This window comes from Haliaeetus albicilla, chromosome 26 (genome assembly GCF_947461875.1).
Source record: "Haliaeetus albicilla chromosome 26, bHalAlb1.1, whole genome shotgun sequence".
In the NCBI taxonomy this organism is placed as follows: domain Eukaryota; kingdom Metazoa; phylum Chordata; class Aves; order Accipitriformes; family Accipitridae; genus Haliaeetus; species Haliaeetus albicilla.
The window spans coordinates 6,550,741-6,563,825 of record NC_091508.1 but is presented as its reverse complement, the minus strand read 5'-3'; the positions used below and the strand labels follow the sequence as shown (position 1 = coordinate 6,563,825).

The window sequence follows — 13,085 nt, the reverse complement described above, 5'->3', positions numbered from 1 at the left end:
TGTGCCGAGGGATGGGGACATGCATGTGTCTGGGAGCATGTGTGTGACCAGGGACACATGTGTGACTAGGCTTGTGGGTGTGTGTGTGCGCCCAGGGGACGTATGTCCCAAGGGACATGTGTGTGCCTGGTGACATGGACATGAATACCATGCCCTCCACTACATGTACCCAGGGACACACGTGTGCCCAGGATCACGGGCATTTGTGTGTGTGTGCACAAGGGATGCTGCCACAAGTGTGCCCAGGGGACACGTACCCAGGGACCTGCACTGTGGGTGCCAGCACCTGTGGGTGCCAGGGTCTGTGCTGGGCACACAGGGTGCCAGGGGCTGTGGGTGCCAGGGGCTGTGGGTGCCGGGCACACAGGGTGCCGCAGGGCCCCTGGGTGACACAGTGCCGCAGTGGTGTCGGTGGTGCGGCTGGACAAGGGCAGCTTTGCGGGCGCCCGGCTGCCACGCTACGAGGCGCTGCGGGGGGAGAAGCCGCCCGACCTGGAGACCACCGTCATCCTGCCAGACAGCGTCTTCCGGCCCCCCGAGGGCAGGCGTGAGTCCCAGTGGGGGGAAATGAGGGGACAGGGGGAGCTGGCACAGGCTGGGGGGGTGGGGGAGACCCCAGCACAACCGTGGGCTGGCAGGGTTGGGGACCCCAGCGTGGTGCTGGCAGGGTTGGGGACCCTGTTGCATCCATGGGGCTTGCAGGGTTGGGGGGACACCCGTTTGGCCATGGGGCTGGCATGACTGGGGACCCTGGCACGGGGCTGGGAGGGTTGGGGACCCCAGTGTGGCAGTGGGCCTGGCAGGGTCAGGGGGACCCTGGAATGGGGCTGGCAGGGTTGGGGATCCTGGCATGGACAAGGGGTTGGCAGGTTTCAGGGCGGGGATCCTGGTATGGCTGTGGGACTGGCACAGCTGGGGAGCCTGGCATGGGGCTGGCATGGATGAGGGGACCTCAGCGTAGCCATGGAGCTGGCAGAGCTGGGGACCCTGGTGTGGCCATGGGGCTGGCAGGGTTGGGGACACTGGCGTGACCATGGAGCTGGCAGAGCATCATGCCAGACCCCTGCCCGTGCACCCCAGACCCCTCTGCTGGGCACGGGCAGCCACCACAGGGCACGGGTGGGCAGGAGGAGGAGGAAGGGGAGGATGAAGAAGCTACAGAGGAGAAGGAGGAGGAGGAGGAGGAGGAGGAGGAGGATGAAGAGGAGGAGGTGACCCTGGTGACCCGGCACAAGCGCCACCCGGCACTGGGCGAGGGCCAGGCCATCGCCAGCGTCATCATCTACCGTACCCTGGCCGGACTCCTGCCCGAGCAGTACGACACCGACAAGCGCAGCCTCAGGTACCCGCGGGACCAGGGGGCAGTGGGGGGGCCAGGGCATGGGGGCACAGGGGGCTGGGAGGGTGCCCATGGGGTGCCAGGGCAAGGGAGGGCATCTGTGGGGTTCTGGGACAATGGGGACAGGGAACTGTCCCCAGGGCATCCCCAGGAAAGGGGGAGCTGGGAGATGGGGGTCGGTCCCAGGGAGGGTGCCCGTGGGGTGCCAGGGCACAGCGGGTCACCGAGAAGTGTGACAGGGTACCCACGCCTGGGTGGGGACCCTGACTCTGGTGCACCCCAGGGTGCCCAAGCGCCCTATCATCAACACACCGGTGGTGAGCATCAGCGTGCACGCGGGGGGGGCACGGGCACCGCGGGCGCTGGCGAAGCCCATCACCCTCCAGTTCCGGCTGTTGGAGACCCAGGAGCGCTCGAAGCCCATCTGCGTCTTCTGGAACCACTCCCTGCTGTGAGCCGGGGGGGGCGACAGGGACAGGGACAGGGACACCCCTGGGTGGGGATAGGGGACATGGGGACAGGGTGGGGTGGGTGCCCCGACGGGCAGGGAGGGAGGGGGTGGCACATGGTGATGGGTATGGCTGGTGGTGCGGGGATGGGGCGGCCTTGTCCCTGGGGATCACGGGTGGGTGATGGGGATGGGGTCGTGCTGGGCAGCTCAGACCCTGGGGGGTATCAGGGACAGGGTGCTGGTGGGTGTCCCTGGGTGGGGTGGGTGTCCCGGGTGGTGGCTGAGGGTGCTGGTGGGTGTCCCCATGTCCCTGGGTGGAGTGGGATGGGTGTCCCAGGCAGCGGCTGAGGGTGCCGGTGGGTGTCCCTGTGTCCCCGGGTGGGGTGGGATGGGTGTCCCAGACGGTGGCTGAGGGTGCCGGTGCAGGGCGGGCGGCACGGGTGGCTGGTCGGCGCGGGGCTGTGAGGTCGTCTTCCGCAACCGGAGCCACGTCAGCTGCCAGTGCCACCACCTGACCAGCTTCGCCGTCCTCATGGACATCTCCCGCCGTGAGGTGGGACACGGGGGACCCGGGGCATGGGGGTGACCCGGGAACAGGGCCCTGGCGTGGGGACATGGGGCACACGGGGGATGGGGCTGGCAGGGGGACACGTGGGGACCAGGCTGGGCGGGTGGTGCCATGCTGTGGGCAGGGCTGTGGGGTGGAAGGGGCGGGGCTTGTGAAAAGGGGGAGGGGACAAGGAGGTGGGTGGGGCTTGGCAGAAGGGGCGGGGTCAGAGATGGAGGTGTGGGTGCTGATGGCAGCAGGGCCAAGCAAGGTGGGGGGGGGCTCCTGTGGGGCGGGGCTAAGCAGGATGGGTGGGGCTCCATTGGGGTGGGGCTGAGCAATGTGGGTGAGGTTTCCCCTAGGGCTAAAGCCCCTGGGGGGTGTATGGCTGGGGGGGGCGTGGTTCTATAGGGCGTCTCCCCCAGGGGCGTGTCCCCAGGGGCGCGTCCCCCGGGGCGCGTGCCCAGCACATGGTGGGCACCTGCCGACGGGTGCCGCGGTGCTGCAGAACGGGGAGATCCTGCCGCTGGCGGCGCTGACCTACGCCTCGCTGGGAGTGGGGCTGGCGGGGCTGCTGCTGGCCGTGCTGGCGCTGGGGGGGCTGCGGGGGCTGCGCTCCAACCGCCACAGCATCCGCCGCCACGGTGCCACCGCCCTCCTCCTCGCCCAGCTCGTCTTCCTGCTCGGCATCAACCAGGCCGACCTCCCGGTGCGTGACCCGGGCGGGGCGGGGCCAACTGGGGCAAAGCCAAGGGGGCGGGGCTCGGGTGGGAGGGGCTTTCAGGGCTTGGGGGTCCCCCACCTTCCAGGCATGCTGGTGGGTGGGGCTCCTGGGGGCGGGGCTACATTGGGCGGGGCTAACCAGTGGGCAGAGCTGTGGTGGGTTGGGCCTAAGGGGGGAGGGTCTATCTAAGGGGTGGGGCTTCTTAAAGGGGTGGGGTCTCAAAGGGGTGGGTCTCCCAGGGTGGGGTGGTTGGGGGTGGGGCTAATGGGGTGAAGCTACAGTGGTGGGTGTGGCTTTCATGGGCGGGACTGCAGAGAGGGCGGGGCTCCGGGGTGGTGCATGTGGTTTGCATGGGCGGGGCTCCTGTGGGCGAGATGGGTGTGTCCAGGGGGCGGGGCAGTAACGTGTGGGGCACAGCTGGCGTGCACGGTGGTGGCCATCCTGCTGCAGTTCCTCTACATGAGCGCGGTGGGCTGGGCGCTGTTGGAGGGGCTGCACCTCTACCGGCGCCGCAGCGAGCCCCGCCACGTCGACCGTGGGCCCATGCGCTTCTACCATGTCCTGGGCTGGGGGCTGCCCGCCTTCATCACCGGTAGGGCACGCCCACAGAGCCGGGCTCCGCCCCCTGGCCCTAACCTCGCCCCCTGGCCCTAGCCCTGCCCCATGGAACCCCCACCACTGGGCACCCACCTCCACCTGGGTCAACACCCTCTGGGTGTCCCCACCCCCTTCTAGGGTTTGGCCCCACCCCCTAAACCACTTCCCCCATCAGCCTGGTGCAGGGTGGGGTGCCATTTCCATGCATAGCCCCGCCCCCAACAGCATAGCCCTGTCCCAGAGCATATAGCCCCGCCCCAATAGCATAGCCCCGCCCCAAAACATAGCCACGCCCCTAAGAGGTCGGCCCGCCCACAGCCACCATAGCCCCACCCCCAAGAGCATAGCCCTCTCCAGCCTCTTAGACACACCCCCAGGTCCATAGCCCCACCCTCCTCCATGATAGCCCCGCCTCCAAGATGTTAGACACACCCCCAGGGCCATAGTCCCGCCCTCACCCAGCATAGCCCCGCCCCCAAGAGCATAGCCACCTCCCCAGCCCTGCGCTATCCTCATGCTATCCCATGCCCCACCCCGCCTTAGCCCCGCCCCTCCTCTCTTAACCCCGCCCCTTGGCGGTTAGCCCCGCCCCCCCCCCGGCGTGGCCCCGCCCCTGAGCCGTGCCTGTGGGGGCAGGGCTGGCGGTGGGGCTGGACCCCGAGGGCTACGGCAACCCCGACTTCTGCTGGCTCTCCATCCACGACAGCCTGGTCTGGAGCCTGGCGGGGCCCATCGCCTGCGCCGTGGCCGTGCGTATGGGGGGGCTGGGGGGGGTGCCCAGGTCCCCCATGGGTGCCCGCGCCCCACCCGCTCACCCCTCTGCACCCACAGGTCAGCATCTTCTTCCTCGTGCTGGCGGCCAGGGCCACCTGCGCCACCCCGCAGGGCTTCGAGAAGAAGGGCACGGCGTGAGTCACCCGGGTGGGGGGGCACCCGTGGGTGGCAGGGGGGCACGGGGTGCTGGGGTGCCCGTGGGTGGCAGGGGGGCATGGGGTGCTGGGGCACCCCTGGGTGGCAGGAGCCATGGGGTGTGGGGACACCCCTGGGTGGCAGGGGGTACTGGGTGCTGAGGTGCCCATGGGTGACGGGCACACAGGGTGCATGTGGGTGGCAGGGACACATGAAGGGTGTGGGGCACCCACGGGTGGCAGGGAAGGCGGTGTGGGTGCCCACAGGGGAGCGCAGAGCCAGCAGCATGAGGAGGGCTGTGGGCAGGGGGCTGACGGCAATGCCCCCCAGCTCTGGGCTGCAGACGGCGGTGGTGGTGCTGGCGCTGCCCAGCCTGGCCTGGCTCCTGGCCCTGCTCTCCGTCAACAGCGACGCTCTCCTCTTTCACTACCTCTTCGCCGTCTCCAACTGCCTCCAGGTGATCGGGGTCCCCCCTGTGCCCCCCATAGCCCCTATACCCCCTGTGCACCCCGTACCCCCCACACCCCCATGCCCCCCATAGCCTCCATACCCCCTGTGCTCCCCATAGCCCCTGTACCCGCTGTGCCCCCCACAGCCCCTACACTTTCCCCTACATCCCCTACCCAGTTTTTGCCCTGTCTATACCTCCTGTGCCTCCCTATACCTTCTGTCCCCTATACCTCCCTGCAACCCCTGCTCCCTATACCCCCCTATGCCCCTATACATCCCCATGCCCCCTATACCTCCCCGCAGCACCTATATCCTTTGCATCCCTCTGCCCCCCATAACTGCCTGTGCCCCCTACACCTCCTTTACCCCATCCTCCTCTGTGCCCACTCCACCCCTATGCTCTTATAGCACCCTATAGCTCCCTATAGCTCCCTGAGCCCCCAATACCTCCATCCCCCATACCTGTGTCACCCTATAACTCCCTGCAGCCTCATATGTCTCTGTACCCCCCCCATACCCCTACGTGCCCTGGCACCCTGCCCCTCCCTCCTATAGCTGCCCAGCTGGGGACACCAGTGGGGTGGTGGGGGGTGATAGGACAGAGAGCACCCCAAGAACGAGCCCCTTTCCTGCTGGGTGCCTGGTGGGTACCAGAGGTCCCTCACCTATTTTGGGTGGGCACCCAGTGGGCACATGGGGTCCCTTGCCCTGTTTGGGATGCCAATGGGGGGGACCCAGTGGGTATGGGGGGGTCCCTCGTGCCTCACCCTGCCCAATGGGGGGCACCCAGTGGGCGGGGGGGTCCCTTGCCCTGTTTGGGATGACAATGGGGGGCACCCAGTGGGCACGGGGGGGTCCCTCACCCCGTCCAGGGTGCTAATGGGGGGCACCCAGTGGGCATGTGGGGACCCTTGACCTGTCTGTGGTGCCGGTGGGGTCCCCTGCAGTGTGCAGACGGGGGCTGGCTGGCACGCCCCCCCCATGCCATGCCCACATGCTCCCCTCTCTGCCCCAGGGCCCCCTCATCTTCCTCTTCTGCGTGGTGCTGAGCAAGGAGGTGCGGCGGAGCCTGCGGCTCAGCTGCACCCGCAGGCGCAGCCCTGACCCTGCGCTGGCCACCAAATCCACCCTGACCCCCGTGAGTGCTGGGAGGGATTGGGATAGGGCAGGGGCCGGGGGGGGGCGAGGGGCAGCTACCCCCCATGGCCATGATGTCCCCGTCCCCGTGGCAGGCCTATGGCTGTGACAGCACCTACGTGGCGGGGCGGCTGTACCCAGCACCCACCGGCGGCTCCACTGGCTCCCTGCACAGCACCGCACGCTCTGGCAAGAGCCACCACAGCTACATCCCCTTCGTGCGCCGGTAACCCCACCGGGACGATGACATCGGGGGGAGGGAGGAGGTGGCGGGGTGGTGGGGGTGGCACGGCAGCGCAGTGGCAGGGTGGCATTGGGGTGGCAAGATGGCAGGGCAATGGGTTGGTGGTGTTGCAGCGTGGTGGCAGGGTTGGGGGGGTGATGGGATGGGTGAGGGGGTGACACGACAGTAGGGGAGCATGATGGGGGGGTGGCAGGGCTGTGGGGTGAGGGGGTCATGGGGAGGGTGGGGTGGCATGGTGGTGGGGTGATGGGTTGACAGGGTGGCATAGCAACAAGGTGGCAGGGTAACACGATGCTGGGGTGGCAGGGTGATGGGTTGGTTCGGTGGTGGTACGGCAGCACGGTGGTGGGGTGGGTGGCACAGCTGGGGGGGGACGGTAGTGGGGTGGCAAGACAGCTGGGTGATGGGGAACATGGTGGTGGAGCGGTGGGGTGGGTGGCATGATGGCGCAGTGGTGGGATGCTGATGGGTGGTGGGATGGCAGGTTGGCAATGTGGCAAGGTGACGGGGTGGCAAGGCACCAGTGGGCACCGATGAGCGCCGATGGGTGCTGATGGGTGCAGGTCTCCCCTCTCTGGCAGGGAGGACTCGGGGCTGGCGGGCAGCCCAGGGCAGCGGGCGCTGGCCGAGCCAGGGGGGCTCTTCCTCGACGCCCAGGACCAGCCTGAAGGTAGGAGCACCACGTGTGCAACGAGTGCGCCTGGCCTCAGCCCGAGTGGGGAGGGAGGTGGTTGTGTCCCTGGGCACCCCCTGACCTGTGTGTCGCTCCCTCCCCGCAGAGCACGACACAGACTCGGACAGTGACCTGTCGCTGGAGGATGACCGGAGCGGCTCCTATGGCTCCACGCACTCCTCTGAGAGCGAGGATGAGGCCCCCCCCGCTGGCTGGGACACCTTGCCCGGGCCCTCCCTATCCCCCCCAGCCCCCGGTAATGCCAGCCTGGGGGCACCCAGTGGGGATGGGGGTCCCTCACCCAGTCTGGGGTGTGGGTGGGGAGGGCACCCACTGGGCACAGCGGGGGGGTGTCCCTCACCATGGCTGGGGTGCTGATGGGGGGCACCCAGTGGGGATGGGGGTTGTCTCTCAGCCTGCCCATCCCAGCAGCCCCCCTCTGCCCGCAGGTGACAGCCTGGTGGCCCCAGGGCGGCCGTACTGGCCAGGGGAATTCATGACTACGGCCAGCGAGAGCGAGGGGCACGGGGGCAGCGAGACCCTGCGGGTGGAGCCGGCGGGGGGTGAGGGACCCCCCCGGGGTGAGCCCCCCCGCCTTAATGGCGAGGCGCTCCCTAGGGACCCCCCGCTGCTGCCCCTGCCACACCCCCACAAAGGTATGAGGTGCCACGCACCCAAGCGGGTGCCGTGGGGTGGGGGGGTCACCTCGAGGCTGGGACCCCCCCAAACCTTGGGTGATGCCCCCCACCCCGCAGGCATCCTGAAGAAGAAGTGCCTGCCCCCCATCAGCGAGCGGGGCAGCACCCAGCGCCTCGGGCCCCCCCCGCCACCTCCCACGGGCACCGCCACCTCCTCGGGCAGCGAGGGCAGCCGGGTGGGGGGCACCGGCGCCCCCCGCCCCCGCCAGACCCTGCAGGAGCAGCTCAGCGGTGTCACCCCCATCGCCATGAGCATCAAGGCGGGCACCGTGGACGAGGACTCCTCCGGCTCTGAGTGAGTGCCTGACAGATGGCTGCTAGGGAGCCCAATGGGCGACCCTTGAGTGCAAGGGTGCCTGTTGGGTGCCCATTGGGTGCCAGGGTTCCTGTTGGGTGTCCATTGGGTGCAAAGACTCCCATTGGGTGCCTATCAAGTGAAAGGATGGTTGTTGGGTGCAAGAGTGCCCACTGGGTGCCCATTAGGTGCCAGGGTGGCTGTTGGGTGCCCATTAAGTGCCAGGGTTCCCTTTGGGCACCCACTGGGTGCAGCACTGCTCCTTGGGTGCCCATTGGGTGCCCGTTGGGTGCCATGGTTCCCATTGGGCACTCATTGGGTGCAAGGGTGCCTGTTGGGTGCCCATCAGGTGAAAGGATGGCTGTTGGGTGCCCATTGGGTGCAAGGGTGCCTGTTGGGTGTCCATAGGGTGCCAGCATGCCCACTGGGTTTGAGAATGTCCATTGGGTGCCATTGGGTGTAGGGGTGCATAAGGGGTTTGAAGGTGCGAACTGGGTGTCAGGGTGTCCATTGGGTGCTCACTGGATGCAAACTGGGTGTGAGGGTGCCCATTGGGTGCCTGTTGAGTTCCCGTTGGATGCCAAGGTGCCCGTTGGGTGCCCATTGGGTGCTCATTGGGTGTAAGGGTGCACACTGGGTGTGAGGGTTCCCATTGGGTGCCAGGGTGCCCATTGGGTGCCCGTCAGGTCTAACAGTGCCCATTGGGTGCCTGTTGACTGTCCATTGGGTGCCCATGGAGTGCTGGGGTTCCCATGGGGGGCAGGGTGGCTGGGTTGGCATTGCAGTGGGCACTGCTGGGGGGGCTCCCTGCCCACGGGCACTAACCCTCCCTCTTCTCTCCTCTCCGCCCCCCCTGCCCAGATTTCTGTTTTTTAATTTTCTCCATTAACCCGCGGGGGCCGGGGGGCTCCTGCCCCCCCCCCCTTCATCTCCCCCCCGTCTGGGCGAGCGCTGGGTGCTGCGGGCGCGGAGGGCACCCTGGCACCCGCCTCACCCCCGATCACGCATCCGTCTGTCTTGTTTTTTATTCCCCACCCACCCACCCACCCTTCGTGCCCACCCCCTGCCCGTCTGTCTGTCCGTCCGTCCCCCCCAGGAGCGACGAGACCTCCATCTAACAGGGACCCGGAGAGCACCCCCTGCTCGTGCCCCCACACTGGGGACACCGGGATGGGGGCATCACATGGGGGGGGCATTGGGACAGGGGGTGGTACCAGGATGGGGGGGGGCATCAGGAGGGGGCACGAAGCCGGAGATACATCCCCCCATTGCACTTTGGATCCTGGCAGGGATTTGCCCCTCACCCTGTTGGCACCTTGTGGGGGGGGTGGGGTGTGGCATAGGGTGCCCCCCACCCTGCTCCCCCCCGCCATGCCCCCCCCCAGTATCGTCCACAGCCCCCATGCCCAATGGAGGGTTTTATTTAAAAAATACATGAAAAGTACAAAAAAAAGGATATATAAACCCCCCCATGGTGCCGACCCCCCCCCAGGTGGGGGGTGGGGGGAGGCACATGGCAGGGGGGGAACACTTTGGGGGGGTGCAGGGGTGTCTGGGCCCTCCCCCAATACTTTGACCCCCCCAGGGGTGAGGCTCAGGCAGTGGCACCCAGGGGTGGGTGGCACCTGACAGAGGGTGTTTGGGGGGGGCAGTGAGGGACCCCTGGGTGCTGGGGGGGTGGGGGGGCCAGGGGGGGAGGTTTCCTACTGCTGATGTGACCTTTTGTAATTAAAGCAAAATCCAGCCTGCGCCTCTGCCTCCTCCCTGGGGGGGGGGGCCCAGTCCTGCCCTGCCCCGCCATGCCTCAGTTTCCCCAGCTCCCCCTTTCCTCACCCATGCAGCAGGACGGGGGTGGGGGTCCGGACACCCCAAGCTCCTCTGGGCAGGGGTGTCACCTCGGGGTGCTGCTCACCGCCGTCTTCCGGGGGGGGCGGAGGCGGCTGGGAGGGGGGCCCGGTTTGCACCCTGAGCCAGCAGCCCGGGGGGCCGCCCGTGCCGCCCCCGCACCTGCAACGGGGAGAGCAGCCATGGGGCATGGGGAGACTGAGGCACGGGGGGGGGGGGGGGCAACCTCCTGCCCCCCCCCAGCCGCACCCATCCTTACCTCTGGGTGCAGGTGCACCCACCAGGGTCCGGCCTGGCGCCCTGGGGATGGCGCTGGGCACGAGGGGGCGGCCAGAGGGGACGGGGACAGTGGTGGCCCTGGCACGGGGCTGGCGGGCGGCGGGGGGGCACGGGGCAGCACCCCCCCTCACCTTCGGCTGGCCTGAGGAGAGAGGGGGGCATGGGGGCACAGCGAGGGCACCCCGACCCCCCCCAACCCACAGCTTGGGGCTGGCTTTGGCACCCGCTTGGCCCCAGGGTGCTGGATCTCTGGTGGGGCTTGGGTCCCCTTCTCCCACCCCATGGCATGAGCTTCCCATGACGCAGGTGCCCCATGGCGTGGGTGCCCCATGGCGCAGGTTCCCCATGGCACGGGTGCCCCATGGCGTGGGTGTCACCTGCCCAAGGACCTGCCCATGCCCGGGTTGTCCCCGTCCCCCCACAGAGCCGGTACCTGCTGTCCCCGCCTGGAGGGGCTCCGACTTGCCCCGGGTCCCAGCCCCCTGCCCCTGGGGAGGGCAAGGCCGGGGGGCGCCCACCCGGCTAGGGGGGGGCACCCTGGTCCCGAGGGGTCCCTTTGGCACCGCTGTGGGGTGACAGCTGGGTGACACCTGGAAGCAGAGGGGGGGGGCGACAGGGACACCACTCAGTGGCTGCCCACCACTCAGCTGGGTCTGGGGGGGCCGCAGTGCCACTCTTGGGGACTTGAGGGTGGCACTCGGAGCCCCTCCACCCCAAGACGGGTTTTGGGGGGGGGGGGGGTAGTGTCTAGGACTTCCACCGTGGTGGGAACACAGTTTGGGGCCATACTGGGAGCACTGGGACTGCCCCCCACAAGGTGCCACCTACCTTTCGGGTGCCGGGGACGTTGGTGGCAGCGGGGGCACCCCGGGCCTTGGCGGGGGGCCGGGCAGTGGCGGGGGGGGGCCCCCGTGGCTCCACGGTGGGCAGCAGCGCCCGCACGGGGCTGTCCTTCACCACGAAGGTCTCGCGGCGGGGGCTGCGGGGGCTGCGGTGGGCGGAGGGGGGGCCAGAGGGGATCGGGGGGGGCAGGTGACATTGCTCCAGCTGTGCCGCCAGGCGAGTGGCCTCCCGCACCATCTCCTCCAGCCGGGCACCGCTCAGGGGGCTCCAGCGCCCGCTGCCCCCCCTGGCCCCCGCCCCAGCCAGGCTCTCCTCATCCTCCTCTTCCTCCTGGCTGTGGGATGAAGGTCAGCGTTAGTCCTGTCCCTGGCTCCCTGAGCCCCACCGTGTCACCCACCACCACAGCCAGGAGGTGGCATGTCCCCCCCATGCCACCCAGAACACCAGCTGTGGGGTGGCATGTCCCCCATGTCCCCTAGGACACTGGCAATGGGGTGCCATGTCCCCCAGGACCCCATCCATGGGGTGGCACGTCCCCGCTGTCCCTGGCCATAGGGTGCCATGTCCCCCAGCACCTCATCCGTGGGGTGGCCTGTCCCCCATGCCCCCTAGAACCCCACCCATGGGGTCCCATGTCCCCCATGATGCCAGGACCTTGTTCATGGCGTGCCATGTCCCCGCTGTCCCTGGCCATAGGGTGCCATGTCCCCCAGCACCTCATCCGTGGGGTGGCCTGTCCCCCATGCCCCCTAGAACCCCACCCATGGGGTCCCATGTCCCCCATGATGCCAGGACCTTGTTCATGGCGTGCCATGTCCCCGCTGTCCCTGGCCATAGGGTGCCATGTCCCCCAGGACCCCATCTGTGGGGTGCCATGTCTCCCACGTCCCCCATGTCCCCGCCTCACCTGTCGGAAGGGGACAGGAACCCGAAGTCGAAGCTCTCCTCGGTGACAAAGCGGACATCTGGGGGGACACGTGGGGTGAGCCCCGGCCCCCCAGTGCAGTGGGGGGACATGGAGGGGGGACGCGGCGCTGGCACTGCCCTACCTCGCTCCTCGGCCATCGCCTCCGCCTCGGCCCGCGGCGCTGGCACAGGGGCTGCCTGGCGGTGAGCGGGGGGTGACCCACGGACCCCAACCGTGTCCCCGACCCCCGCCTGTGTCCCGGACCCCCACCCGTGTCCCCGACCCTGGGCGGGGTGCCCGGGTGGCACCGGCCAGCGGCCGGGGACGGCACCCGCTGGTGCCAGGCACAGCCGGGGCTTTGTGCCACCGGGGATGGTGCCACCGGGTATGGCACCGCCGGCGCGGGCACAGCCCGGCCTGGGGGGGCCAGACCGGGGGACCCCCATGCCCCCCACCCGGGGAACCCCCACCAACGCACCCCGATCCCGGGGGGTCCTCTGTCCCTCAACGGGGGGGGGGGGGGGAGGTCCCGGCCCAGCACCCCAATCTCTCGGACACCCCAGCCCCACACTGAGGGGGTTCCAGCCCCGCACCCCGATCCCGGGGGGGGGGTCCCAGCCCCCTCCGGGGGTCCCAGCCCCACACCCCGATCCCCGGGGAACCCCGGCCCCACACTAAGAGGGTCCCAGCCCCCACCGGGGGGGTCCCAGCCCCGCACCCCGATCCCGAGGGGGGTCCCAATCCCCGCTGGGGGGGTCTCAGCCCTGCACCCCTATCCCGGGGGGGGGTCCTAGCCCCACACCGGGGAACCCCAGCCCCACACCGAGGGGTCCCAGCCGCGCACCCCGATCCCGGGGGGGTCCCAGCCCCTCACCCCGACCCCCAAAACACCCCAGCTCCGCACCGGGGGGGTCGCATCCCTGCCCCCCGGGGACCCCCCAGCCCCCTACCGCAGGGTCCCAGCTCCCCCCTCCCCCATCCCGGGGGTCCCGGTCCCCTCCCGGCCCCCGCTCCCGGTTGGCCCCGCCCCCGCTCCCGGTCCCGTCCCCCCCCCGCCCCGCTCACCGCCGCCCGCCCCCGGCTCCCGCTCGCCGCGCGCGCGCCGAGGGGGGCGTGGCCCAGCGCAGGGGGGCGTCCTCTCGTTCGA

The 13,085-nt window shown here is 69.4% G+C and overlaps 2 protein-coding genes across 5 annotated transcripts in view; one reads left to right on the top strand and one right to left on the bottom strand.

Annotated features, from left to right (window-relative positions):
• Nucleotides 1–9,605, top strand: part of CELSR2 (cadherin EGF LAG seven-pass G-type receptor 2) — a 27,446-nt gene extending 17,841 nt beyond the window's left edge. Inside the window, exons 20-35 of one of the 2 annotated variants that reach the window (XM_069771957.1) lie at nucleotides 404–547; nucleotides 1,081–1,342; nucleotides 1,623–1,790; nucleotides 2,217–2,343; nucleotides 2,846–3,046; nucleotides 3,479–3,653; nucleotides 4,295–4,407; nucleotides 4,490–4,566; nucleotides 4,898–5,024; nucleotides 6,033–6,155; nucleotides 6,250–6,380; nucleotides 6,980–7,068; nucleotides 7,178–7,327; nucleotides 7,521–7,727; nucleotides 7,827–8,064; nucleotides 9,161–9,605. In XM_069771957.1, coding sequence (XP_069628058.1) covers nucleotides 404–547; nucleotides 1,081–1,342; nucleotides 1,623–1,790; nucleotides 2,217–2,343; nucleotides 2,846–3,046; nucleotides 3,479–3,653; nucleotides 4,295–4,407; nucleotides 4,490–4,566; nucleotides 4,898–5,024; nucleotides 6,033–6,155; nucleotides 6,250–6,380; nucleotides 6,980–7,068; nucleotides 7,178–7,327; nucleotides 7,521–7,727; nucleotides 7,827–8,064; nucleotides 9,161–9,182 — 2,354 coding nt within the window. In that variant the 3' untranslated portion in view covers nucleotides 9,183–9,605. The other variant, XM_069771955.1, reaches the window with a different exon arrangement.
• On the bottom strand, nucleotides 9,470–13,085 carry PSRC1 (proline and serine rich coiled-coil 1). Of its 3 annotated transcripts, none has more exons than XM_069771979.1 (7): nucleotides 13,004–13,085; nucleotides 12,081–12,135; nucleotides 11,939–11,996; nucleotides 11,017–11,365; nucleotides 10,622–10,778; nucleotides 10,169–10,330; nucleotides 9,470–10,071 (listed from the first exon to the last, which is right to left on the bottom strand). In XM_069771979.1, exons 2-7 carry the CDS (start codon nucleotides 12,094–12,096, stop codon nucleotides 9,956–9,958), a joined length of 858 nt encoding a protein of 285 aa, XP_069628080.1. In that variant the 5' UTR covers nucleotides 12,097–12,135; nucleotides 13,004–13,085; the 3' UTR covers nucleotides 9,470–9,955. The 3 variants fall into 3 exon arrangements, with proteins under 3 accessions (XP_069628080.1, XP_069628081.1, XP_069628079.1); XM_069771980.1 differs by having other exon boundaries at nucleotides 12,081–12,131; nucleotides 13,004–13,047; XM_069771978.1 differs by lacking the exon at nucleotides 13,004–13,085 and having other exon boundaries at nucleotides 12,081–12,797.

Coding starts and splice junctions, on each gene's coding strand:
- PSRC1 (XM_069771978.1), bottom strand. CDS start 12,384: ATGGGGGTCCCCCGGTCTGGCCCCCCCAGGCCGGGCTGTGCCCGCGCC. Junction 11,997..12,080: donor GGCGATGGCCGAGGAGCGAG/GTAGGGCAGTGC, acceptor GTGTCCCCCCAG/ATGTCCGCTTTGTCACCGAG. Junction 10,779..11,016: donor ACGTCCCCGGCACCCGAAAG/GTAGGTGGCACC, acceptor CTCTGCTTCCAG/GTGTCACCCAGCTGTCACCC.